This window comes from Cetorhinus maximus, chromosome 1 (assembly GCF_964194155.1).
Source record: "Cetorhinus maximus chromosome 1, sCetMax3.hap1.1, whole genome shotgun sequence".
NCBI classification, from domain to species: Eukaryota; Metazoa; Chordata; class Chondrichthyes; order Lamniformes; family Cetorhinidae; genus Cetorhinus; species Cetorhinus maximus.
In genome coordinates, this window is record NC_135879.1 from 198,377,275 (window position 1) to 198,403,764 (window position 26,490).

Here is a 26,490-nt window from a genome sequence, read left to right on the forward strand (position 1 = left end):
AGACTAAATGTTAAATGCTATAATCACTTGTAGTAGGTCTTTTGTTTGGACTGCATTCTGTTTCTACTATTTGAAAAAAAATCCAAATTTCTGTGCTGAAAAAATCCTGAATGTTTATTTACCCATCGTGTGTGAGTACATTTTTTCCTCCAGCTGCTTGTTCTTGGGTCTTATATCAACTTTACTATATAACTGGCTACTAGGCAGTGCACAAGAGACTTTCCCCTAGATTGTGTGGGACTGTGTTTCCTTATCTCCTGTGAGAAAGCCATCCCTTTAAAATGTTTCATTATAATATCACCAGCACAGAGAGCTTGCTGTCTTTATTTTCTTTATTTTCTCCCCTCTCTGAAAGATGATGATTTTTATTCTGGAATAAGGTTCTGCAGATTCTAGATATTTTTTTGATGATTATGTGTGTATTCATGTGTAAATGTAAACAGTGTCCTTCCTTTTCAAAAAAATAGAGAAACTGCTTGTGTACCATTGCTACATTGCTAAATTATTTGGCACTAATTTGGCCCTTACTTCCTTCACAATAAATTAGTTACTAACTAATGTGAAGACCAGACTTAGTACCCAAAGTGCTGGTCTATTACACAGGCCTGTGCTCAATCAGAAATCAATTACTAATTGAAATGGACAGATTACTTCTGTAATTGGATCATGGTCTTCTCACTGAGCCAGCTGATGTGGATGTAATGCATTCCTCTGATCCATTCATTTAGATTTTTTTTAACAATAACATAGTTATGATATAGAAAAGGTACATGTCGTTCACGGCAATGGTTCAGTTGGTATGGATCGTTTGAAGAACTTATGAAGAAAATCTTGCATTTATTCAACATCATCTCCTTTGCTTCTGACAGCAAGAAGCTGAAGGCACACTTTTCAGAGCAAGTGGGGCTGCCATTAGGATATTTATTTCCTTCTGAAACAAGCTCTAGTGTTTCAGCAGCAGAGTCCAGTATTAAGGGATTTATTTAAGAATATGGAATTTTAGGTGGAGAATGCGAATCTGTTATTGGTCTTTGGGATTGTATACCTTTTTCAGCTTAAGCTATTGATCATTCAGAAAGGTGCAGAAAATGATTTCTCCCAAGTATTTATGTGTAAACAATGATACAGTTATAACATTAATAAAAGTTCAAAGATTTGCATATCCTGCATCGGTTCAAGAATCCAGTTTCCTTTTTAGGTCAGCTGGGTATCTCCAAACCATGTTACTGACATTCACACAGACAGTATGACCTGGAATTTCCTGAAAACTTAAGATGCTGAAACGATGAAGAGTACAGTGAAATGCAGATTTTTGGCACATAATACTGAGGAAATTCTGGTGTCAATGACCTGCATCTGATTTGTACACGACCCTCAAACCTCCACAATATTTTGTATCAATTCCGTGAAATCTGCACTAACATTCTCAGCCACTCTGTGGAGTACTTTCTATATCTACATTTTTGTGGCATCAAAATTTTTTGTTTTAAAAATTGCAAAGGTACCATCATTGCTTTTTCTTAAGCATTTCTGCTGAATTTTAATTTCAATGTGTGCTAATGAGATTTGCAGGAAATTTCTGCACAATCTGCCAATTTATGTTGTTGAAAATTCCTGGCCAGAGCCTTTGTATGCCTGAAATAGAGGCACACACACTATCCATATAGTTCCATACCCTACTTTAGCTAGATCCAGAACTTAGATAACAATTAATAGAAAAACAAGCTTAGACACTGCTAAATGTAACAATCATTCCTTCAATGACCATTGCCGAGTTTCCCACTGCTACCATCCTGGGTGTTACCTTTAAATAACAAGTAATTCATTGTCTCAAGTGCATTAGCATATTTTGATAGGTCATTTGATAGCTTTTGGAGGTTATGCCTGACAAATCTGTTAGAATTCTTTGAGGAGGTAACGAGTAGGTTAGACAAAGGAGAGCCAATGGATGTTATCTACTTGGACTTCCAGAAGGCCTTTGACAAGGTGCTGCACAGGAGGCTGCTCAGTAAGATAATAGCCCATGGTGTTAGAGGCAAGGTACTAGCATGGATAGAAGATTGGCTGTCTGGCAGGAGGCAGAGAGTAGGGATAAGGGGGTCCTTCTCAGGATGGCGGCCAGTGACTAGTGGAGTTCCGCAGGGGTCAGTGTTGGGACTACAACTTTTCACTTTATACATTAATGATCTAGATGAAGGAACTGAGGGCATCCTGGCTAAGTTTGCAGATGATACAAAGATAGGTGGAGGGACAGGTAGTATTGAGGAGGCGGGAGGCTGCAGAAGGATTTGGACAGGTTAGGAGAATGAGCAAAGAAGTGGCAAATGGAATACAACGTTGGGAAGTGTGAGGTCATGCACTTTGGTAGGAAGAATAGAGGCATAGACTATTTTCTAAATGGGGAGAGAATTCAGAAATCTGGAGTGCAAAGGGACTTGGGAGTCCTAGTCCAGGATTCTCTTAAGGTTAACTTGCAGGTTGAGTCGGTAGTTAGGAAGGCAAATGCAATGTTGGCATTTATTTCGAGAGGACTAGAATATAAAAGCAGGGATGTGCTGCTGAGGCTTTATAAGGCTCTGGTCAGATCACATTTAGAATATTGTGAGCAATTTTGGGCCCCGTATCTCAGGAAGGATGTGCTGGCCCTGGAGAGGGTCCAGAGGAGGTTCACGAGAATGATCCCAGGAATGAAAGGCTTAACATATGAGGAATGTTTGAGGACTCTGGGTCTATACTCGATGGAGTTTAGAAGGATGAGAGGGGATCTGATTGAAACTTGCAGAATACTGAAAGGCCTGGATAGAGTGGACGTGGGGAAGATGTTTCCATTAATAGGAGAGACGAGGACCTGAGGGCACAGCCTCAGAGTAAAGGGAAGACCTTTTAGAACAGAGATGAGGAGAAACTTCTTTAGCCAGAGAGTGGTGAGTCTATGGAATTCATTGCCACAGAAGGCTGTGGAGGCCAGGTCATTGAGTGTATTTAAGACCGAGATAGATAGGTTCTTGATTGGTAAGGGGATCAAAGGTTACGGGGAGAAGGCGGGAGAATGGGGTTGAGAAACTTATCAGCCATAATTGAATGGCGGAGCAGACTTGATGGGCCGAATGGCCTAATTTCTGTTCCTCTGTCTTATGGTCTTATGATATGGGAGAAGCTGGATTAGCGCAAGTAGTGACAAATGCTGATCGATGAATTGTACATTTCCAACATTTTCTATTTTCATTCTATAAGTTAATGTTTCTTTTTTGTATTACTCAGAGAGAATAAGAACAATTTGGATAGTGAGGTCACCCTCTGTAGAAAGTGGTGAAGTTGTGTTGTTGAGAAAGGGAAGTGTCAAGAGAGTTTCAGATTGTCACTTTCAGATGTTGACCAAACCAAGGGAGTGCGCCAATTTAAAAATTCCTACAGGTAACTACACCCATGATATATTTAGGGTGGGATTTTACCTTCTGGGACCAAGTCCCATGGCAGGGGCGGGGATGAAGAGTGTTTCCAACCGCAGAAACTAACGGGAATTCCCACGGTATCATGCGATCCCGGCTTCATTAATTATGCAGTCGGGGGTTTCCTGATGTATTGTGCGGCAGGGCGGGCTGGATGGTGTGCGCCCCATCATCACATCCGGGCGTCATATTTAAAAGGTGCCCAGAACTGCAACTTACTAACAAGGCCGATCAATATGGCAAGAGGGGTCAGGAGCCTCCGGTGCCAAAGTTTAGTGACTCATCACTAGGTATACTCCTCGACCAGGTGGAGGCCAGGAGGGATGCCCTGTACCCAGTTGATGGGAGGAGGCGGCCGATCAGGAAAACCAACCCTGCGTGGGAGCAGGTCAGTGCCACAGTCAGCACCCGGGGCTTCCAGTGCAGGTCAGCCCTCCAAGGCTGGAAGAGAATGAATGACCTCATCCGTGCGGCCAGGGTAAGTGAACACTCAGCTGCTACACTAACCTCAATGAATGGTACAGGGGAAATATTCCTCAGTGACAGTGCCATAAGTCATGCGTCATAGCCCCACTGCAGTCCATTCTCTGCAGGTGGAGAGGGCACTGTGCATCCCTCACCAGACAGAGCTCACATGCTGTCTGGAAGGATGGGTTGATTGGGGCGTGGTCTGGATGGGCTCACCACATGGGAGGGTGGTGGCCCTGAACCCTCCTGGACAACCTGCAGTGCATCCATGACGTGTCACACAATCCAGTGGATTATCTCTAAGACTGGAAGCATGAGAGAAATGTTGAAATTTCTATGTAAAAATGGATGTTAAATACAATTCCCGTCAACCCCCATTTTCTCTGTTCTCTTTGAGTAGGAGAAGTTAAGCCATAGCTGGCGAGAGAGGGAGAAGACGGGAGTGGGTCGGCCACACCTGAAGGAGGTGACAGAGTTTGAGCGGGCAGCCCAGCTGGCAGGGGTGGAGTGGGACCGGGTCATTACAGGTGAAGTTATTGGCGTGTAGTCTCCAACCAGTAAGAATCCATGCATGTCATAGAAACCTCAGGGCCAAGGGTGCCTCCATTTTGGAGGCAGCTCATGCTGTCACTCAATCTCTCTTCTCTCACTTACAGGTGCCACCAGGAAGAGGGCAAGGGCTGAACAAAAAAAAGCCCTGTCCAGCTCCAATACAAGCCCAAGCCTGGAGGGGAGCGAGGACATCACAGAAGAGCAAAGTGCAACTGTACAGCCGTCACAGCACTCACCTGCACCCTCCACCTGCCCAGAGACACACACCTTGGTGGGCCTTAGCTCTAGTGTAGGAAGGGCCTCACTCTCTGGTGGACACCGCACGGACAAGTGTCCGCAGCAGGAAGAGGCAGGGTCAGCCGAGCTCACTGGCCCTGGGAGGAGTGCTGGGGAGGTGGCACCTGTGAAGTCCGAGTTCGATGACAGGCCTCTGGAATCGGCCTTCCAACTTGTGGTGGTGAGGCAGCAAGAGGAGAGGGAACATCCCGCAGAGGTGTTAGAGGCCTTCAGCAGGATGGCACATGAGGTGGAGGAATCCATCCATGTGCTGGCTAATGAAGTAGCGTTGACATGTGCATGCACCGGGGTCTCCATGGAGATCCTAGTCCAGCAGATTCTGCTGATGTGTGCCGACCTGCACTCCACCGCGGTAGCCATGGGCGAGCTTCTGCAGTGGCTATGCGAGAAGGGGACAGGGCACCTTGATCTCCCCCTTCCCCTCAAGGCAGGGGCCCTCGGATACCCAAAGGGAGAAGCGGCTGTCGCACACCCCAGGGGCATCCACTCAGGACTTTCGGAGGTTGTCCGGCCCTTCTGAATTCCTTTGCCTGTGACCCCTTCCAACAACGCCTTTTGTCAGGGCAGAGGGAGCAGCTGCCCCACAGCAGGACAGTCAAAGTAAGCCGGGGCCTTCCAGGCCTTGGATCTCAGAGGACGGCTGCCAAGGTCATCCAAGGCAACAGAGCCAACTGGTCAGCAGGGTGCCTCCACCCCTGCTACACATGTTGGGGGAGTACTTGGAAGAAGTGGCAGGGAAAGGAATATGAAGAATTACTGAGATCACAACTGGTAGCATGGATGCACTATTGAATGTCACAAAGTTCAAACTTTTGTAAATTCATTCACTTTCACTCTAATAATGTCTAATGTGGTGTTTCACCGGTAGTCCTTAAGCTTAGAGCTCCCCCCACCCACCCGACTAACCCCTTCATCATCTTGGGGAGAAACTCACTGAGGCTCCTAAAGCAGCACTTTCCAGACCTATGACCACTACCATCTAGAAGGACAAGGGCAGCAGACACATGGGAACACCACCACCTGGACGTTCCCCTCCAAGCCTTTCACCATCCTGGCTTAGAAACATATCGCCGTTCCTTCACTGTCGCTGGGTCAAATTCCTGGAATGCCCTCCCTAACAGCCAGCAACCCCCACATCATGTAAATGAATTTTTTTTTAAAAGTCCCCTGGAATGAGGCATCTGCAGGGAGGCAAAGGTATATGTCAGGGCTCTTGCGAGCCATGTGCAAGCACTCTCCCATGCACACTGAGTCTTTGGCCTTCAAGTTCTCATGTGTCCAAGGGCCCTGGCATTATGAAGACTACATATTGGGGTTCCCCTTAAGTTGTCCATTTGAGATGACCTGTATCTCTGCCCACTACCATGCAGCACCTTGAGATCCCCATCATGAGGGTCTGCATAGTTGTGACCAGCCCAGCAATGGGGGTAGTGATGTTCTACCTTTGCTCAAACATCTTTTCCCCTCCCCTAGTCACCCACACCCCATCCTCCATTACCATTGACGCCCCACAGTATAACTTTCGACCTCCGCACCATCACCCTTCAACCCTCCCCCATCACCTTCAGAAATGTGCAGATTAGCGTCAAGGTCCCCTTCCTCCCTGAGAACCTCACCTCTGTTACCATTGATTTGCCCACCTCATCCTTCCCAACACCACGAATCCGTGCCCCCACCAACAACCTTCAATGCCCCTTCAAGTGACATTGTCGCTCCCCCTGCCCCCTGTAACTCTCATCATACCCATTTACCATGGTTACCCTCTGTTTGCACCCCAGGAGTCCTTCATTGACTTCATGAAGCCCTTCAGGCCTTTGCACCCGCCCCCACCCCACCAACCATACCACTTCAGACCTCTGGTATGCCACAGGGATGAGTCCTGGGCCTCAACTTTCTACAATTTATATAAATGAATTGGATGAAGGGACAGAAGGTATGATTGCTAAATTTAAGGATGACACAAAGAAATGTAGGAAAGTAAGTTGTGAAGACAACAAAAGGAGGCTACAAGGGGACATAGATAAGTAAGCAAGTAGGCAAAGATCTGGCAAATAGAGTATAATGTGGGAAAATGTGAAATTGTCCATTTTGGCAGGAAGAATAAAAAAGAAGCATATTATCTAAATGGTGAGAGATTGCAGAGCTCTGAGATGCAGAGGAATCTGGGTGTACTAGTACATGAATCGCAGAAGGCTAGACAGGACATAGATTCAAGATAAGTAGCAGAAGGTGTAGGAGGGACATGAGGAAGAACTTTTTTATGCAGAGGGTAGTGGGTGTCTGGAATTCGCTGCCCAAGTTGGTGGTAGAGGCAGAAACTTTAAACTCTTTTAAAAAGTACCTGGATCTGCACCTTAAGTGCTGTAAGCTGCAGGGCTATGGGCCGGGTGCAGGAAGGTGGGATTAGAAAGGGCACCTGGGTGTCCTCGGGCTGGCGTGGACAAGATGGGCCGAATGGCCTCCTTCTGTGCTGTAACTTTTCTATGATTCTAGTATGCAGGTACAGCAAATAATTAGGAAAGCTAATAAAATGTTATAATTTATTGTGAGGGGAATTAAATATAAAAGTAGGGAGGTCATGCTTCAGTTGTACAGGACACTGGTGACAGCATATCTGGACTACTGTGTACAGTATTGGTCTACCTATTTAAGGAAGGATGTAAATACATTAGAAGCAGTTCAGAGCAGGTTCAATAAACAATTGCCAGGAATGGGCCTGTTGTCTTATGAGGAAAGGTTGGACACGCTAGGCTTGAGACGACTTGATTGAAACATATAAGATCCTGAGGAGTCTTGACAGGGCAGATGTGGAGAGGATGTTTCATCTTGTGGGAGAATCTAAAACTCTGGGTCACTGACTAAAAATAAGGGGTCACCCATGTAAGACAGAGATGAGAAGAATTTTTTTCTCAGAGAGTAGTGAGTCTTTTGTCAAAAGTCAGTGGATGCAGAGCTTTGAATGTTTTCAAGGTAGAGCTAGATAGATTCTTGATTAACAAGTGGGTGAAAGGTTATCGGGGGCAGGCGGGAAGTTACAGTCAGATCAGTCATAATCTTATTGAATGACGGAGCAGGCTCGAAGGCCGAGTGGCCTACTCCTGCATCTAATTCATATGTACCCCCCATACCCCTTCTGACCTTTGCACCCCCCATACCTCATCTGACTTCTACACCGCATCCCCGCACCCCTTCTGACCTCTGCACCACCCCGCCATACCCCTTCAGATCTCTGCATCCCCCCCACCCCCCCATACACCTTCAGACATGCAGAGGCACTCGCAACCAACCACAACGCTTCACCACCTCCCAGCCCATTCCATCTTTTTTGAGAGACCCCTCCTCTGATTCCCTCTTTCTCCAACTCCTCTAGGCCTGAAGCCCTGCACCACATCTTCATTCCTCTCCTATCCTTCTTTCCCCCACCCCGCAACAGACCCTTGCCACCTGCAGCCTTCCACCTGCAGCTGGAGGGTCCGATCCCTGGGTGAAGTCCATGGATGATGGTCCGATCCCTGGGCGAAGTTACTGCGCAGAGAAGATCCATGTGGTTGATGCTCCACTCAGCCAGTGCTGCACATGGTGCTCCAGATTCCAGTCGCAGGAGGCCTCCATCGTCTCTTCGGATCTCTGTGAGCTGCCCAAGGCAAGTCCTGACTTTTAGATGCCGTGTTGGTCCAGATGTGCTCTGGATTTCTTGCTGGCATCGCAGACGATGGGGGGGATGGTGGGGGTAGATTCCGGTTGGGCATCTTATCAGTGGGAGGCAAATCGACTTCACGCTGGACTCTGGTGGGAAATGCGACGCCCCATGGCAATGACGATCCCACCGTCATTTCACACCAGCGTGGAACTGATTTTTGGACCTGCCGCCACATTCAATCCTTCAATCCCTACCCCCCCCCCGCCCCCCACCCCCACCCGCCATTAAGCCTGCTGCAGCAACATGGGAAAATCCTGCCCCTAGTCTGTGATCGCTTGGTGCTGATATTTGTTATCTTAGATCTTAGACTTAGTAGCTCCTGTGTCTAGAGAATCATGAGGCAGGTTATCATAAATCAATAAAAATTCTGCCTGCCAGCAGTGAGCATCAGGAAAGAGTAAAGCTAATCTTCAGTGCAGAAGAATTTAATTTTTATCCCATTTCTATGAAATGTGTAGTGGTCTTTAAGTTGTCAGAAGCAACCAAAGAATGTACATCGAGATGAGAAACAAGCCCCATTGCAAGTCAGCACTTCTAACCTGCTTGACCCTAAGACGCTGGAAAATACCAAATCTGCTGACACCAAATGCATGCAGACTGCTTTCCACTTTTGATCTCTTATCTTACTGAGTTATATTAGGTTCTTGATTTTAAACTGTGGGAACCATCACCAAAGGTTTTGTTTGAAATAGTACAGCTGATGCCTTCCTTCCACCAATTTAGTGATTTTGACAGATTCCTTAACCAGCAGAAACATAACATGCTGTTTGCATCTTTTTTTTCTTTCCTGTCCTTTTAAGGACGATTGACAATTTTCCTCCCACAACGTACCAACATTTTGCTTAATTGATAAAACTTCAAAGCTCTTATTAGCTCTACTTGTATCTGTTCATCATATGGTGAAGATTTCTTCTGATATCGCTATAGCGTGTAATTTAATGGTGTAGGTAGACGATGCTTTGGGTGCAGGCATATTTTAAGAGTTATTTTCTGGGCTTGCTACAGTGAAATTCACAGTGATTTAAAATGGGATTTTATTTAAAAGAGCTCTATTGTTTACTGAAAGTGCCTGGATTTCTGTACTAAGTTGGCCTATTTGCAGTGTGCTGTAACCTTTTCTCTCCACCCACACCTCCTCCCCCCCCCCCCCACACACACACACACACAAACATCAATTCAAATACTTGGGCCACGATTTTTCAGTCAGCATGCAGGGGCGCGCCCGACACACTCTGGCGTGTAAAATGACACGTGACGACGTCCGGCGTGTGTCCCGACATCATCGTGCTGTCTCGCGATGTTTCGTCATGCGCCCGCCAATAAGTGATTATAGGTCTATTAAGGCCTTTAACGAAGAAATGAATGTCAAGTTTGTGCTGCCCGTCCAACCTTAAGGTTGGCGGGCAGGCGAAAAGGCCAAGCGGCTTTTACATTTTTTAGGAAACCTCATCCACGAGCAGGATGAGGTTTCCTAAAGCTTTTACTACTTAAATAAAAGGCTTATGTGAAAAAGAAAAGCATGTCCCATCTCGTGTGTAAAAAAATTTTAAAAACTGCTTCAATCTCCCTGAGGCAGCTCCATGCTTCAGGGAGATTGAAGCATTGAAAGAGCGCTGGCCCCAATTCTCTCCCCCCCCCCCCCCCCCCCCACCCCCCTTACTCCACAGGTAGCGCTGAGCACTACTCTTTGCGTATTACGCTGGGAGGCCTTAATTGGCCCGCCCGTGTAAAATGGCGGTGCGGAGCCAATCGCGGGTGGCGGCCGGCTCCACGACTGCTCCTGCTCACTTCCGCTGAGCCTGCCCGACGCGGGAAATATTCAGGCCTTGATGTTGTGCATTTAGAAATGCTTGATTGGCGTAGTTCTTTAATCCTATACATCTTCATAATTATCAGCATTGGAAATTTTTGAAATATAAATATGGTTTAACCTTTTTTGAATGAATGTAATTTTAAGGCCCTGAGGATAATAATTTCTAGCAACATGATCTTGGTACATAATTTTGAAAATAAGTGTTGCTATCTCTGTAACAGAGGGCAACATTTCCCCGCGTCTGGGCGGGGGTTTGGGGGGGGGGGGAGGCGGTGGGGGTTGTGCGGAAGCGGGTGCGAGCAGGTGGGTTCCTGATCGGCGCCCCCGGTTGGAGGCATGCCGCCATTTTACGTGGGCGGGCCAACTGATGTCCGCCAGGAAGCGCTATGCATTCCCTGTGCAGTCGGGGGATGGGGGGTTACTCCCTGAGCTGAGAGTGCACTCTTTTGCACATGCGTGCGGAAGAGCGCACAGATCTCCCTGAGGCAAAGTGCCACCTCAGGGAGATCGGCTCAGATTGGAAACTTTAAATAAAGATGAGAAAAAGATTTCGCTGCCATGTCCCCTCATGTGACACTGTCACGTGAGTTGGGATGTGTCCATAACTTTTATTTTAAAATATTTTGAAATTTTAAAATCCCTCATGAAACCTCATCCCGCCCAACAACAAGGCTTCATGTTTTCTCGGAAGCCCGCCAGGGCTCCCGGCCTGCCCGCCAACCCGTAAGGTTGGACGCGCAGGACCGTTAATGATTTCAGTTACTTTTTTAATGGCCATAATCGGCTGTGCACCTGCTGACCTGAAAATGTGGATGACGCGGGGTGACGTCAGGACACCCGCCCCACGTCACGTCACCCCGCCCCGCCCCTGCTCGCCGACCAGAAGATACAGCCCAGGGCCGACTTGTTTGAAATTGTTGGGTGTCTTTTTCACCATACCTTAAATGTTTTCAATGAGGATGCAGTGGATAAATGATATTTTTAGTTGTTCACTGCCATCATAATTATCTAGAAATCATTATTTTCAATAATTATTAATTCGATCCATGATTTTTTTTGCAGCTTTTTAATTTTCATGGATATAAACTGCGATCAGTTATTTAGAAATATATTGCACTGGTTCCTCGGAGGCAGTTTTGATGTATGTATCTGTGCATTTTACATGGTCGACACAGATTTTATTCGAATATACGCTTTTGATGGTCCTTTGTGTTAATCAAGCTGGGTTTCCAAAATTGTCGATCATGCCAAGTTCCCTTAAAACACCAAGTAGTCCCAGAATTAAGGGACCTTGTTGAGCTGATGCAACTGTCTCTGTCACAGATTGCCAATCACTGCTAGAGATCCAGATTTCAATCTAGTCCAGGACAAGCAGCTGAAAAATTGTCTGTCATTTAGGTGCAAATGCAGGAATTTCTTTCTGCTGCACAGAAGATCAGTGAAACCTGTTGTCAATGTGGGCTGAACTTTTAGGCCCTGATGTGTGGGCACCAAAGTGAGTGGGTGTGGGATTTCATGCCACCGGCTGGTGTTCTGGTTCCCCTTTTCCATCCTAGAGGCAGGATGGGGGTCTGGCAAGGATACACGCCTGTAAGCAGCGAGTGGTCAATTCAGCTTGTTAAAGGCCTATTGAGGCCTATAGTCAGAGGCCGACTGGACTTTTCCCTCTCCCTCACTCACCTGTAAGGGCAACCTGCTGCTGCTTCTGTGGTGGAGGCTCTCCTATTGGCCCTTCAGCTTTAAGAGCCCACTTGCTGTCCTTAGTTGAATGGCGAGCCACCCCTTTAGCCACTAATTGTCCAAATTCAGAAAAACCCCAGCCGGATGACTGTTCCCAACACTGCAGACTTCTGAACCCCATTTGATCATGATGGCAAAGTTCTGAAGCCCACGGGGAGAATCCTTCTCAGTGTTCTGTACTTTAAAGTAGCATTGCAGTCCATTGCCCTAAATTTATTTGAAATGTCAGACTTGGTTAACAAGCAATGTATTGACTTGTACACCTGTAAACAACTTGAGAGGCCATCTTGCAAGCAATAATCGTCCTGAGAGAGCTTGTTATAGTACTTAGTTCGTGCTTCAAGATGTTTCTTTCCCTTTCATTAACAAAATTAAAACTATTTTAAGCTGTTTGTGGTTTCTTTTTATCCACTCGGAGGAATTTCGTGATTTGTTTCTTGATTTTTTAGTACTAGAAAGGGGGGTGAGATTTAATGTCGTTCATTATTTCTAGATGCTTTTCTCAATTCCGCTGTTTGCAGCATATTCCACTCATTTTTGTACACGTGGCTGAGTGAGAAAGGTAAAATTACACTCTTTGTATCAACAGCAAACAGCACATTTAACATAGTGAAATGTCCCAAGGCACTTCTAAGAGTGTAATCAGACAAAATTTGACACTAAGTCACGGAAGGAGATTTAGGACAGGTGACAAAGAGGTAGGCTTTAAAAAGAAAATCTTCATGTAGGCGAATGAGGAGGAGAGGTTTATGGAGGGAATTCCAGAGGATAGGGCCTAGATAGTTGAAGATTCAACTGCTAATGAGGTAGTGTTTTTGAGGATTGTAATGTTAGAGAAGCTTACAGAGATAGAGAAGGGCCAGGCCATAGAGGGACCTGAACAAAAGAACAAGAATTTTAAACCTGTTGGGTTGCTATACAGGAGGTCAGTGTAGGTCAGCGAGCGCAAGGTAATAATGGGTGAACGAGACTTGGTGTGAGTCTGGATATAGATAGCAGAGTTGATGATTATGGAGAATGGCAGATCGGAGGTTGGCTTGGAGACTACTCAAATGATTGAGTCCAAAGTTTGTCTTAGGAGTGTTTCGGGATTGAGGATAACTTGATTCCACTCCAATTCAACGGATTTTGAGATGGCTAATAAATCCAAAGCGCAATCTGCAGACTCTGCCACTTGCACGAAGGTGGTGCATGAAGGTTTGGGTAGATGGATTGTTTGGAGCTCCCTCCACACCTCAACTTCACCACTGCACGTTCCCAATAATTCTTTTGATGTGTTCGGTATCTTCCTGACTGAGCCTTCTCCATTTTGGTGGGCCATGAGCCAGGGTCTGTCGTTTGTTGACGGGTATGTTTGAGCTCTTTCGGGATGCCTTGAGGACACCTCTTCCGCTGTCCTCCTAGGAGTCTCCTGCCGTGACCGAGTTCCGAGTAGAGCAGATGCTTTGGGATTCTGGTCTCGGGCATTAGAATGACCTGTCCTGCCCAGCAGAACTGGTTTTTGAGCGATTAGCACCTTGATGCTGGGCAGGTTGGCTTGGGAGAACAGGCTGCTGTTGAATCACCTTTTTTTTCCAGCAGATTTGGAGGATCTTGTGAAGGCACCACTGATGGTACTTCTCCAGTGCTTTGAGGTGCCTGCTGTAGGTCATCCAAGTCTCTGGAGCATGGGAATCACTGCTACTGGGTGACCATGACCTTAGCCTTGGGTTTAAGATCCTGGTCCTCAAATGCTCTTCTCAGTCAGCCAAAGGCTATGTTGGCACATTGGAGGCAATGATGAATTTTGTCGTTTGTGCATCAAATAGGCGGAGACGGGTGATATCACAGGTGAAAGTAAGTGATTTCGGTGACTGAGAGTTTATGGGACAGAAACTGAACTCGATCAAATAGCCAATTTTATGAACCATCTGGTTCAGCCGCAGGCAGTGGCTAATGAGGGTATTGAATTGTTGGCCAGGGAAAGGAGATGTGGTGGGGACTGAAGACAATCCGTATTTGTTACACAAAGACTTCTTGGGTAAGGACACTTCAGCTGTTCTGAATTAGTTGAGTTTGAAGCATATGAGCTGACCAAGTCTTGATGCTTTGGAAGGTGGTGAGCAATGACTTGTGGAATTGGGCTGTCAATTCACAAACGTAAGAATGGGACTGAACTTCCTCAGAGTGGCAATCAGTGCCAGATTGTCACTCTGCTCCTACTTTCCTACCCAAATTTTTTGCCATCCTTTCTCCCCCGACCTTCCAATTCAGGCTGGGTGAGATGTGAGCAGTGCAGTGCATCGCTGGGGCTTAGCATCGAGGGCAGCTCAGTCGGATGCAAGGAGGCCACGATGCCTTTTTTACAGCATGAGTGCCGTAAACCAGATGAGTGAAAGGCTCAGCAAAGTTTAAAGGTCCTTGACAGGCCAGGGAGAAGGTAGTGTATAAGGTAAATAGGAAGGATTTGGTGGAATGGGTCAGGTCTTGGAGGGCGTTTGGTTTTGGGTTGGGGCAGAGGTGTTGGTGTCGGGGGTTGAGGGGTGTGTCAATCCTGTCGGGGGGAGGGGATGTTGTTGGATTTGGCCTTTCTGGGGGGGGTGGGGGTGTGGGTGGTGTGGTGGTTCGGGGTGACAGTTGGGCCTGGTGAGGGGGCGAGGGGTGGGGGGGGTGAGGGTAATCCCGTGGGCTGTGAGTTCCCATTTGGAGGCGTGGGGTGCAGTCCCTTGGGGGTGGGAGGAGTCCAGTTGTGGGGGTAGCCAAGGGAGTTGGGTGAGACCCCTGAGGGATCGGGGAGTTCAGCGGTATAGTGGGGGGGTGGAATAGTAGTTGGCGGAAGTCCCCTAGGGGTTTGGGGGTGTGAGGGGAGTCCCATGGTGTGGGGCTGTACAATCATTATCCAGAAATTAGAAGTGGTTTTTATTCTTCTAACTTTCCCTGGGTAACTATTGATGTAACCCAATCGGAACCATTCAAGTTTGCGATTTAAATCGCATTTTTGGATGCTTCCCAGTGCAGGGCAATTGACCAGGGGAAGTTTGAAATTCAGGGCAATTGCCCTGCAAACCTTACCTGTGAGCCTGTGTGGTGGAGGGGTGGTTTCCCCAGCACATCTCGGGGTAACCTCCAATATGACGCCCTAGAGCTTGTAGTATTTTCTTTATCACATCTTTTATCACATCTTAAAAGTGAACCAAAGAGAAAAGGTGCAGATAATATCCTTCCTTGGTTTCTAATGATGGGACAGGAAGTGTGGATATGCTTGAGTGTAAAAGGTATAAATTAAAATAAATGAGATAGATACGATGTTAAAATAGTGCAGAGGAAATTGTGAGGGGGTATTTAACATTTGTGTGAAAAGAGCAAAGATCAAAAGTGTGTCATAAAATTTTGCTGACTGGCTCCTGAATGCATTACTAAAGCCCGTTCTTTTCAGGGTTTATTTAGGCCTCCCCTAAAGGCCAGTGATTAATAGACCTGTTTAGGAAAAACCTAGACCAAACTTGCTTTTGCCTGGGTTGCGATAAACCTAAAAGAGGATCAAATCACGTTTCTTTTTTCTTTTATTAAAAAAAAAGTTTATTTCTCATTCCTTTATACCCAGTCACAGCAAAATATTATGCAAGTAATTGTAAGGGTTAATGACATCACCACTGAAGCTAAATCTACTTTAAATTTGAAAACTGGAAAGATGCTCACATGGACGTAATTCTGCCACTTTAATGTTCCTAGTGAAAGTTAGAAAGCTATGATGGACCTATAACTGCCCAATTGTAATTATGTGGTTTGAATACTGTAAACAGTCCTTAATGCTTTTTTAATGTTTTTTTTGGCTTCGAAGGAACGTATTGTGGTTGAAAATGAAGATTGGTTGGTTGTCGTTCCATACTGGGCTATGTGGCCTTTTCAGACTTTACTTCTTCCAAGAAGACACGTTCTTCGTTTACAAGACTTGTCTGATAAAGAAAGGGACAGTAAGAATATAAAATATCACTTGTAAATAAGAGTTAAGATGAGGGAGGTTAAAGTAGTTAATTATACAGTTTAGTGCCTTTTCTGTGATGCTTGCAGCCAAAATTCATTTTTTAACTTGGCTTGCAACATTTGGTAATGTATTGCATTACCATGGGAGCAAAGTAAAAACATGAAGCTAGTTATGACATAAAGGAGTGAGTGACCAATGTACATAAATTAATTAAACCCTACATAGTATGAAACCTTTGTTGTGTACTTCCCATCCTTGTCAAAGTGGCATGCACCCAATGCCATGATTGTGATATACTTTTTAGATAGATATGGATCTCTCCAGCTAACTGACAAAGGAAGCAGAGCTGGATTGTGGATTTTTAAAAAATTAAGGTGGTCCAGTAATGTGAGTTGTAGGATGTGTGCTTGTATATAATTGCCAATGTAGGGAATTCCTGATTGCAGTCAGACCTTTAGGATAAAGCCCTTAGCATAGGACCAACTCAAGAGCAGCCACTTGGTAGGTTCACTGCAGCCTTGTGAAGAGGACAGAATTATCTCGTGAAATGGGATAAGAGGGGGGTGGGTGAGGGGAGTTAAGAAACCTAATATAGAAACAATTCATTGCTTATTTCTTATTCCTTTGTACTCAGTCATAGCAAAATATGATGCAAGTAATGTAAGGGTTGATGACATCATCATTGAAGCTAAATCTACTTTAAATTTGAAAACTGGAAAGATGCTCACATGGATGTAATTCTGCCTCTTTAATGTTCCTAGTGACAGACAGAAAAGAAAAGGCGGTGGAGCTGCATTGCTGGTTAAAGAGGAAATTAACCGCAATAGTGAGGAAAGATATTAGCTCCGACGATGTGGAACCTGTATGGGTAGAGCTGAGAAACACTAAGGGGCAAAAAACGTTAGTGGGGGTTGTATATAGACCCCCAAACTGTAATGGTGATGTTGGGAATGGCATTAAACAGGAAATTAGAGACGCGTGTAATAAAGGAACATCTGTAATTATGGGTGACTTTAATCTGCATATAGATTGGGCAAATCAAATTAGTAACAATACCGTAGAGGAGGAATTCCTGGAGTGTTTATGGGTTGGTTTTCTGGACCAATATGTCAAGGAACCAACTAGAGAACAGGCCATCCTAGACTGGGTATTGTGTAATGAGAAAGGAATAATTGGCAGTCTAGTTGTGCGAGGCCCCTTGGGAATGAGCGACCATAATATGATAGAATCTTCATCAAGATGGAGAGTAACGTAGTTGATTCTGAGACTAGGGTCCTGATTCTTAATAAAGGAAACTACGATGGTATGAGATGCGAGTTGGCTATGATGGATTGGGAAACGTTAATTAAAGGGATGACGGTGGATACGCAATGGCAAACATTCAAAGAGCGCATGGGTGAACTGCAACAATTGTTCATTCCTGTCTGGTGCACAAGTAAAACAGGAAAGGTGGCCAAACCCTGGCTTACTAGGGAAATTAGAGATAGTATTAGATCCAAGGAAGAGGGATACAAATTGACTTAAAAAAAACAACAGACCTGAGGATTGGGAGCAGTTTAGAATTCAGCAAAGGAGGACCAAGGAATTGGTTAAGAAGGGGAAAATAGAGTACAAGAGTAAGCTTGCGAGGAACATAAAAACTGACTGTAAAAGTTTCTATAGGTATGTGAAGAGAAAAAGATTGGTGAAGACAAATGTAGGTCCCTTACAGTCAGAAACAGGGGAATTTATAATGGGGAACAGAGAAATGGCTGACCAGCTAAATATATACTTTGGTTCTGCCTTCACAAAGGAGGACACTAGTAACATACCAGAAATATTGGGAAGCACAGGGTTTAGTGAGAGGGAGGAACTGAAAGAAATCAGTATTAGTAGGGAAATGGTGTTGGGGAAATTGATGGGATTGAAGGCCAATAAATCCCCAGGGCCTGATAATCTACATCCCAGAGTACTTAAGGAAGTGACCCTAGAAATAGTGGATGCATTGGTGGTCATCTTCCAAGATTCTATAGACTCTGGAACAGCTCCTCCAGATTGGAGAGTAGCTAATGTAACCCCACTATTTAAAAAGGGAGGCAGAGAGAAAACAGGGAATTATAGACCAGTCAGCCTGACATCAGTAGTGGGGAAAGTTCTAGAGTCCATTATAAAAGATTTAATAGCTGAGCACATGGAAAACAGTGGCAGAATCGGGCAGAGTCAGCGTGGATTTACGAAAGGGAAATCATGCTTGACAAATCTACTGGAATTTTTCGAGGATGTAACTAGTAGAGTTGATGATGGGGAGCCAGTGGATGTTTATTTGGACTTTCAGAAGGCTTTCGACAAAGTCCCACATAAGAGATTAGCGTGTAAAATTAAAGGGCATGGGATTGGCGGTATTGTACTGAGATGGATAGAAAACTGGTTGGCAGACAGGAAACAAAGAGTAGGAATAAACGGGTCTTTTAACAAATGGCAGACTGTGATTAGTGGAGTGTTGAAGAGATCGGTGCTGGGACCCCAGCTATTCACAATATATGTTAATGATTTAGATGAGGGAACTAAATGTAATTTCTCCAAATTTGCAGATGACACAAAGCTGGGTGGGAGGGTGAGCTGTGAGGAGGATGCAGAGACGCTTCAGTGTAATTTGGACAAGCTGAGTGAGTGGGCAAATGCATGGCAGGTGCAGTATAATGTGGATAAATGTGTGGTTATCCACTTTGGTAGCAAAAACCGGAAGGCAGATTATTATCTGAATGGCTATAAATTGAGAGAGAGGATTGTGCAACGAGACCTGGGTGTCCTCATACACCAGTTGCTGAAGGTAAGCATGCAGGTGCAGCAGGCGGTAAAGAAGGCAAATGGTATGTTGGCCTTCATAGCCAGAGGATTCGAGTATAGGAATAGGGATGTCATGCTGCAATTGTACAGGGCCTTGGTGAGACCATATCTGGAATATTGTGTGCAGTTTTGGTCTCCTTATCTGAGGAAGGATGTACTTGCTATAGAGGGAGCGCAGCGAATGTTTACCAGACTGATTCCTGGAATGGCGGGACTGACATATGAGGAGAGATTGAGTCGTTTAGGATTATATTCGCTGGAGTTCAGAAGAATGAGGGGAGATCTCATAGAAACTATAAAATGCTAACAGGACTAGACAGGGTAGATGCTGGAAGGATGTTCCCAATGGTGGGGGAGTCCAGAATCAGGGGTCACAGTCTGAGGATACGGGGTAGACCGTTTAGGACTGAGATGAGGAGAAATTTCTTCACCCAGAGAGTGGTGAGCCTGTGGAATTCGCTACCACAGAAAGTAGTTGAGGCCAAAACATTGTATGTTTTCAAGAATGAGTTAGATATAGCTCTTGGGGCGAAGGGATCAAAGGATATGGGGAGAAAGTGGGAGCAGGCTATTGAGTTGGATGATCAGCCATGATCACAATGAATGGCGGAGCAGGCTCGAAGGGCCGAATGGCCTACCCCTGCTCCTATTTTCTATGTTTCTTTTAGTTAATTGCATAAATCTTTTAAACAAGGGACAATAAAAATGTTCCAGTAGTGTTGGCTAAGCTGCCTCTTTTAAATGATATATTTTGCTGAAGATATGTTTTATTATTAAGTATAATCCAACGCCAAGAGGAGAGTTAAATTTTAGTTTGGTTTATAATATGACTATATCACTGGTCATTCTAAGAATGTGGTGCTTTCTTGCTATATTCTTGCTTTTACACTGCACTTTTAAAGAAGTAAAATATCCCAGGGCGCTTCACAGGGGCCTTATCAACCAAATTTGACACTCTGCCATGTAACGAGATAATAGGGCAGGTGATCAAAAGCTTGCTCAAGAGCTAAGTGTTAAGGAGCTTCTTGGAGGAGGAGAGAGAGGTGGAGTGGTGCAGAGGTTTTGGAAGGAAATTTCAGAGCTTAGGGCCTAGGCAGCTAAAGGCACAGCAATAATAGTGATTGAAATCGGGGATGCTCAAGAGGCTGGAATAGCAGGAGCACAGAGATCTCGGGGGGTTGTAGGGTTGAAGGAGGTTACAAATCTAGGCTGGGGTGAGACCATGGAGAAATTAGAAAATAAAGATGAAAATTTTAAAATTGAGGCTTTGCTGGTTTCATTGTAGGTCAGTGATCACAGCGATGATGAACATTTGTAACACAATATCTGTTTTGCAATGGAGACAGTGGCAATGTATAAATTAGATCTAATTTATCCTCCGATAGCGGAGTTATTTTTGGTATAACTAATGTATTACTTAGCTAGAAGGTTTGTTTTTTGAGTTTTAAGCTAATTTTTAAGCTTGTTTTTACTAATCCAAATAACAATTAACAGCCATATTAGTAGCTATAGCTATCTAACTTTCTATTGATTGCCCTGGCATATCTCCTTTCATACAGTAGAAATGAAAGCATGACCCTCTGATTGTGTCTACAATGTTTGAAGAAAGGCAGGGGAATTCTTCCAGTGTCCTGGCCAACTTTCCTTTCTCAACAAACACAATGAATAAACAGATTATCTGGTGTTTTTAAGAAAAATCATTTACAGGACAAGGGCATCACTGGCAAAACCAGCATTTATTGTCCATTCCCAATTGCTCTTGAGGAGGTAGCAGTGAGCTGCCTTGAACTGCCTCAGTCCATGTGGAGTAGACTTACCCACAGTGCTGTTAGGTAGTAAGATTGAGGATTTTGACCCAGTGACGATGAAGGAATGGCGATATGGTTCCAAGTCAGTATGGTGTGTGACTTGAAAGGGAATGTGCAGGTGATAAAGTTCCCATGCACCTGATGCCCTTGTCCTTCCAGGTGGTAGAGTTTGGAAGGTGCTGTAGAAGGAGCCTTAGTGAGTTGTTGCAGCACACCTTGAAGATCATGCACACTGCTGCCATGTTATGCAAGTGGTGGAGGAGAGAATGTTTAACATGGTGGATAGGACACGTAGGTTGCTTTGTCCTGGATGTTTGAGTATTGTTGGAGCTTTACCCATCCAAACAAGTTAAGAGTTTTCTATTGCACTCTTGACTTGAGCCTTGTAGATGATGGAGAGGCTTTGGGGAGATGGAGGTGAGTTGCCTGTCGTAGAATACCCAGTCTTTGACCTGCTCTTGTAGGCACAGTATTCATGTGGCTGATCCAGTTTCTGGTCAGCAGTAACCCCCAGGATGTTGATAGTGGGGCTTTCAGCGATGGTAACGCCATTGTATGTGAAGGGGCAGTAGTTAGGTTCTCTTGTGGGATATAGTCATTGTCTGGCACGAATGTAACTTGCCACTTTCTGTCAACCCAAGCCTGAATGATGTTCAAGCTTTGTTGCACGTGGATACAGACTGTTTAATTAGTTGAGAAATGGCAAATGGAAAAAACACTGTAATCATCAGTGAACATTCACAGTTATAATCTTATGATAGTCATTGGTGAAATAGTTGCAGATATTTGGACCTGGGACACTGCCATGAGAAACCCATGCAGCAGTATCTAGACTGAGATAATTGCCTCCAAATCGCAACCATCTTCCTTTGTGCTAGGTATGACTCCAGCTGCTTGCTGTTTGTGGAACCTTCTTGTGTGCACATCGGTTAAGAACACAGGAACAAGTGTAGGTCATTTAACGCCTCAATCCTGTTCTGTTATTCATGGCTGATCTGTGATCTAACTCCATATCCCAGTCCTTGTCTCATTGCTCCTAAACCTTTAGTTACGGAAAATCTAACAATCTCAGTTTTAATGTTAACAATTGATCTAGCATCAATTGCTATTTGTGGAAGAGAGTTCCAAACTCCTACTACCCTGTGTGTGAAGATGTAATTCCTAATCTCACTCTTGAAATTTTTAGACTATGCCCTCTAGTTCTAGATTCTCCAGTTAGTAGAATTAGATTTAATCTGGCTGCATTTGGTAATGCTGAAACTGTAGTGGGCGTACTTCCTTATGCCGGCCGTTAAGAAACCCATATCCTGTTGCCTGACAAATTTGAGCATACGCGAAGATCCCAAGGATGTTTTTAAGTTGGTGTCAGGAGATAGTGATTCTCATGACATTGCATTGGAGTTAGACTGGGCATAACTTGAGCAACTGGTTTTAAATCCTTGTGACTCAATTAAAGGAATTGATTCTCAGCTAAAATCGTGTCTCAAATCTAATTACTTGATTTGGTGAGGGGGAGTTATGCAAATTATCGTCAGATTTTTACTTACCTTTTTTCATGTTAAAATGTTGCAGATGGAGCTGTATTATTTGAACTAATTAATTTCATTTGACACTTTTTCAGACCTTGCTTCCATTATGAAAAGACTCTTGACAAAATATGACAATCTATTTGAAGTCTCTTTTCCTTACTCTATGGGATGGCACGGTAAGGCTAAAGAAATCTTGCAATGAACTGTGTGTGAGAGTAGACTGCCATTATGTTACAATTCATAAAGAAACAGATGTCTCAAACACTACATTAACTACTAAAATCCATGATCCAAAAATGTTTAAAACATGTCAGTTTTCTAACATAAGGCAGACCATCTTGTGAGGTGTTCCAGAAGTGAATTCATAAGTTTGATATTCATTGGATAAGAGGGAACTCTTAATGTCCCAATCTCGGATTAGACTGCTGCTTGGGGAAAGAGTGGATAAAAAGATTGAAAATACTAGAGTTGCAGCTAAAACGCACTTTAAGTCCTGACTTACCTCCTGGCCGTATTTAAGATTTTAAGAGAGTTAGAATGCTTGGTGCAGAGGTCAGTTCTAGGACTGCATCAGTTCTTTTTTTCCCTTGGAAGGAGTTGACTGGGGGTGGTTGGTGGCTGCAGCACTGTTCAAGGTCTGACATTTCAATTTAGGAAATGTGGTTCTATTCTCAATTGGAAATGAATATAGCAATCATGTAGGTAAAGTAATATATAAACTACTTCACATTAACCCAGGCTATTCTGCTGATCAGGGATTTGAGTGTTTAAACAGTGTTTCCCCTCTTGATTTATTATAATGTTCATCAGTTAATTTGGCCTCTGACTCTCCAGTTCCACAGAGGCTAATGTGGTATTGTCTGAAAGATTAATCTTTTTTTAATGTTTGCCCTCTGTAATGTATGCAGAAACCTTGACTTTATCCCCCTGCAGCTGATGAGAATGGGGAGGGTTTGAACTACTCTTGCCCAACCCGACCGCCTCCCTTACCATAGAGATGCGCTTGCATGGCGGAGCCACAACATGAGACAGAACATGGACGGACTCCTCTATCCTTCGTTTCAGTTTATTTACGACCTCTGATAACTCTGCCTGATGTTACCTTGCCTGTATTTGCATCTCCAACATTTCTCTAAGGGCCAATTCCAGAGGTTTGTCATTGGACTCAGACTCAGCAGGCCGTGGTCTCCAGCAGTCCTCTGAGTGTCGGAGACCTCAGCTAACAATGCCTCCGCCTTGTGTGGACTGGTGTCTGTTCAGTGATCACCAGATTGTGAACCTGAGCCTGCTCCAGAACTTGGTCCCACCAAGGTGCATGGACCTGCGCTGGTGGCGGGTGCAGGTGAATGCAATAACTGGTCTTTGTCAGATGGTTGTCTGCATCTTCATCTGAGCTTGTGGGGCTGATGTGCTAGCTGGAGTATGTCATTCAGCTTTTCTTGCTGGTGTCTGGAATAGAGAGAAGAGATAATTAATGATTGGCTAGGCAGGCTCCTACATTATAGGTCATTCACAATTATTGTCTGCATATGGCCGATGTATACTGGATGCACCCTCACTGGCTTGTTGGGGGAGGCCAATGCATGAGCGATCCCTATCCTCTCCAGCCAGCTCTGTGGCCTGTTCTTCACAGGGGAGAGCATCCTGAACTCTGGGTTCCCCTTCCTCCGGTCTTTGCTCACTTCCTTTTGTTGTGAGTGATCTTATCCTGCATAAAAATAAATGGATTGACTGCGCGCAGCACAGATGAAAGAGCAGTTCAGAAGCATGCATGGCTGTTGTGTCTGCTGAGCCCTCCCCAGTAGGAGGTTAAGATGCTGCTTGTGCAGGATCTTACATGAGATAGTGACCTTATAAGTGGCTGGCTGGCAGACATTCAGTGCAGATGTCCCATCGGCTGGTTCATGTGTGGCATCCCTGTGGACCCTAACCCTTACGCTCTCATAAGGGCATCAGGTAGTCTGATTTTGGAGTGAGTAGAAGTTTTACTTACCCCGGTGGAGCGCAGCAGATCCTTTTCCTGCGCACTGCGCTTTTTAGTTTACCATGGGTGCTGACCTCCTCCCAAGCCGACATGGTCAGGCGGGAGGACCTCCTGCTCCCATCCCGAGGGAAGAGGATGTCCCGCCTTTCCTGTGTGGCCTGGAGGAGAATCCCCAGGGTGGCCTCACTGAACCACCGAGCAGGGGGTTTGGATCTTTTAGGCGCCATTGAGTACTTGAACAACACAACACCTGGCCTGCAGGGAGCAAATGTTTGTCCGGATGCCATTTAAATATGGTGCCAGGACCTTTAACCCCATGAGGTAAAGGCAGGATGAATGAATCCCTGCTTGCCCCACCATGAAATTAGCTGAGCTCCTCGCTGATGCATAATTAATGAGCTGAAAAGCAGAAGATCACATGGGTTCATCCGACTCGCTGCCCAGCAGGAATCACGCTGACTTTATGCTATCCTTTATAATGAGAGGGATTGAACATAAAAGTAAGGATATTATGCTTCAGTTAAACAGGGCATTGATGAGACCGCACCTCGAATACCGTGTGCAGTTTTGATCTCCTTATTTAAAGAAGGATGTAAATGCATTGGAGGCAGTTGAAAGGAGATTTACTAGATTGATACCTGGAATGAGTGGGTTGTCTTATGAGGAATGGTTGGACAGTCTGGGCTTGTTTCCACTGGAGTTTAGAAGAGTGAGGGGTGATTTGATTGAAAAGTATACAAGATCCTGAATGGCCTTGACAAGGTGGATGTCGAAAGGATGTTTCCTCTTGTGGGTGAGTCCTGAACTAGGGGGCACTGTTTTAAAATTAGGGGTCACCCTTTTAGGACAGAGATGAGGAGAATTTTTTTCTTGAGAGTTGTGCGATTTTGGAATTTGGAATTCTCTGCCTCAGAAGAAGCGGGGCCATTGAATATTTTTAAGGCAGAGGTAGATAGATTCTTGTTTGGCAAGGGAATCAAAGGTTATCAGGGTTAGATGGGAATGTGGAAATCGAAACACAAGAAGATCAGCCATGATCTTATTGAATGGCGGAGCAGGCTCGAGGGACTGAATGGTCTACTCCTGTTCCTATTTCTTCTGTTCTTATGTTTCCCACTCACTGCCGCTCTTAGTCTCCAGGATGGAAAATTCTGCCCGCAGTGCTGAATGCAATGTGGAAATCTGCTGTCGGATGGATCCAGAACCAGAAGAGGCTCAGCAAAGTAAGGATCTCCTTTGCCACAGGCTTCCCTGCACTTTAGTACTGGGGACCCAGAAGAATTGTCCCTGGCAGCGGACAAAATCCCACTCCCACTACCACCTGCGAGTCCCACCAGATTGAGGGTGGGGAGGAGTCAATCTTTAGAGATGGTATTGAAAGCCAGAGGGCTAAAATGGCCCCAGCCTCACCCTAGTTGTTCCACACACGTTTGTTGTCCACCCTTTCCGCTGTGCACCCAACCCAAGTTTAAAGTAGGTCCATAACTTCCAAATGAAGCAGGAAAGGTGAATTCCTTAGACTCTAGATGTACATATAGACTAATGTTGATAAAAAGTTGTCCTACCACTGAGAACTTCACTGACTTTAAAAAGCAGTCCGGTGGCTGTTATGCTCCTATGTGAAATCATTTTGTGCAGTTCAGTGCAATTCCAAATGTGCATGGGCCCACAGCATAAAATGGTTGTTAATTTGGCATTAATTTGTTAATCTCACTCAGGCCACAGTTTGGTGGCTTGGGATGTAGAAATGTCAAGTTGTACCAGATCTCACACTGATATACTTGCCATTGTTTTGTTAATAATACAATTGTATTTCAACAGGCGCCCCCACAGGACAGTCCTTTCTTGACGACAACTGTCACTGGCAGCTTCATGCTCACTACTACCCACCATTGTTACGGTCTGCAACAATCAGGAAATTCATGGTCGGGTACGAGCTGCTAGCCCAGGCCCAAAGGGATTTGACACCTGAACAGGTGAGAATGAGCACAGAGGGCACTTTGTATACATTCATAGTTACATTGCTGAATATACACTGAAACAATCATAACTGTCCACTAGGAGAATGGCTCATTTTCTCTGTCTGTAGAGTTTACTGGTCTCTGAACAGTAAGGGGGCAGTCAGTGAAAATACAAGAGGCATAAAAGATGCAAATTGGCTTATTTCATTATGAATAAAAAATTTTGAGTGCTTGCTTCTTCTAAGTATTCACAAGGGAAGACGACCAAAGCCTTTCTGCAATCTACAAGGCACAAGTCAGGAGTTGATGAAATACCCTCTATTTGCCTGGATGAGTGCAGCTCCCACAACATTCAATGAGGTCAGCACCATCCAAGACAAAACAATCTGCTTGATTGGC

At 44.9% G+C, this 26,490-nt stretch overlaps 1 protein-coding gene and 1 long non-coding RNA gene across 4 annotated transcripts in view; one reads left to right on the top strand and one right to left on the bottom strand.

Moving 5' to 3' along the window:
• LOC144686420 (uncharacterized) overlaps positions 1–26,490 on the bottom strand; it is a 103,858-nt gene that overhangs the window by 76,554 nt on the left and 814 nt on the right. The gene's annotated exons all lie outside the window — the stretch shown is intronic.
• The window catches only part of galt (galactose-1-phosphate uridylyltransferase), a 78,574-nt gene that overhangs the window by 46,288 nt on the left and 5,796 nt on the right, over positions 1–26,490 (top strand). For all 3 annotated transcript variants that reach the window (XM_078551551.1, XM_078551559.1, XM_078551568.1), the window contains 3 exons: positions 15,840–15,972; positions 22,239–22,322; positions 25,952–26,106. In XM_078551551.1, coding sequence (XP_078407677.1) covers positions 15,840–15,972; positions 22,239–22,322; positions 25,952–26,106 — 372 coding nt within the window. The remainder of the gene's footprint in view (positions 1–15,839; positions 15,973–22,238; positions 22,323–25,951; positions 26,107–26,490) is intronic.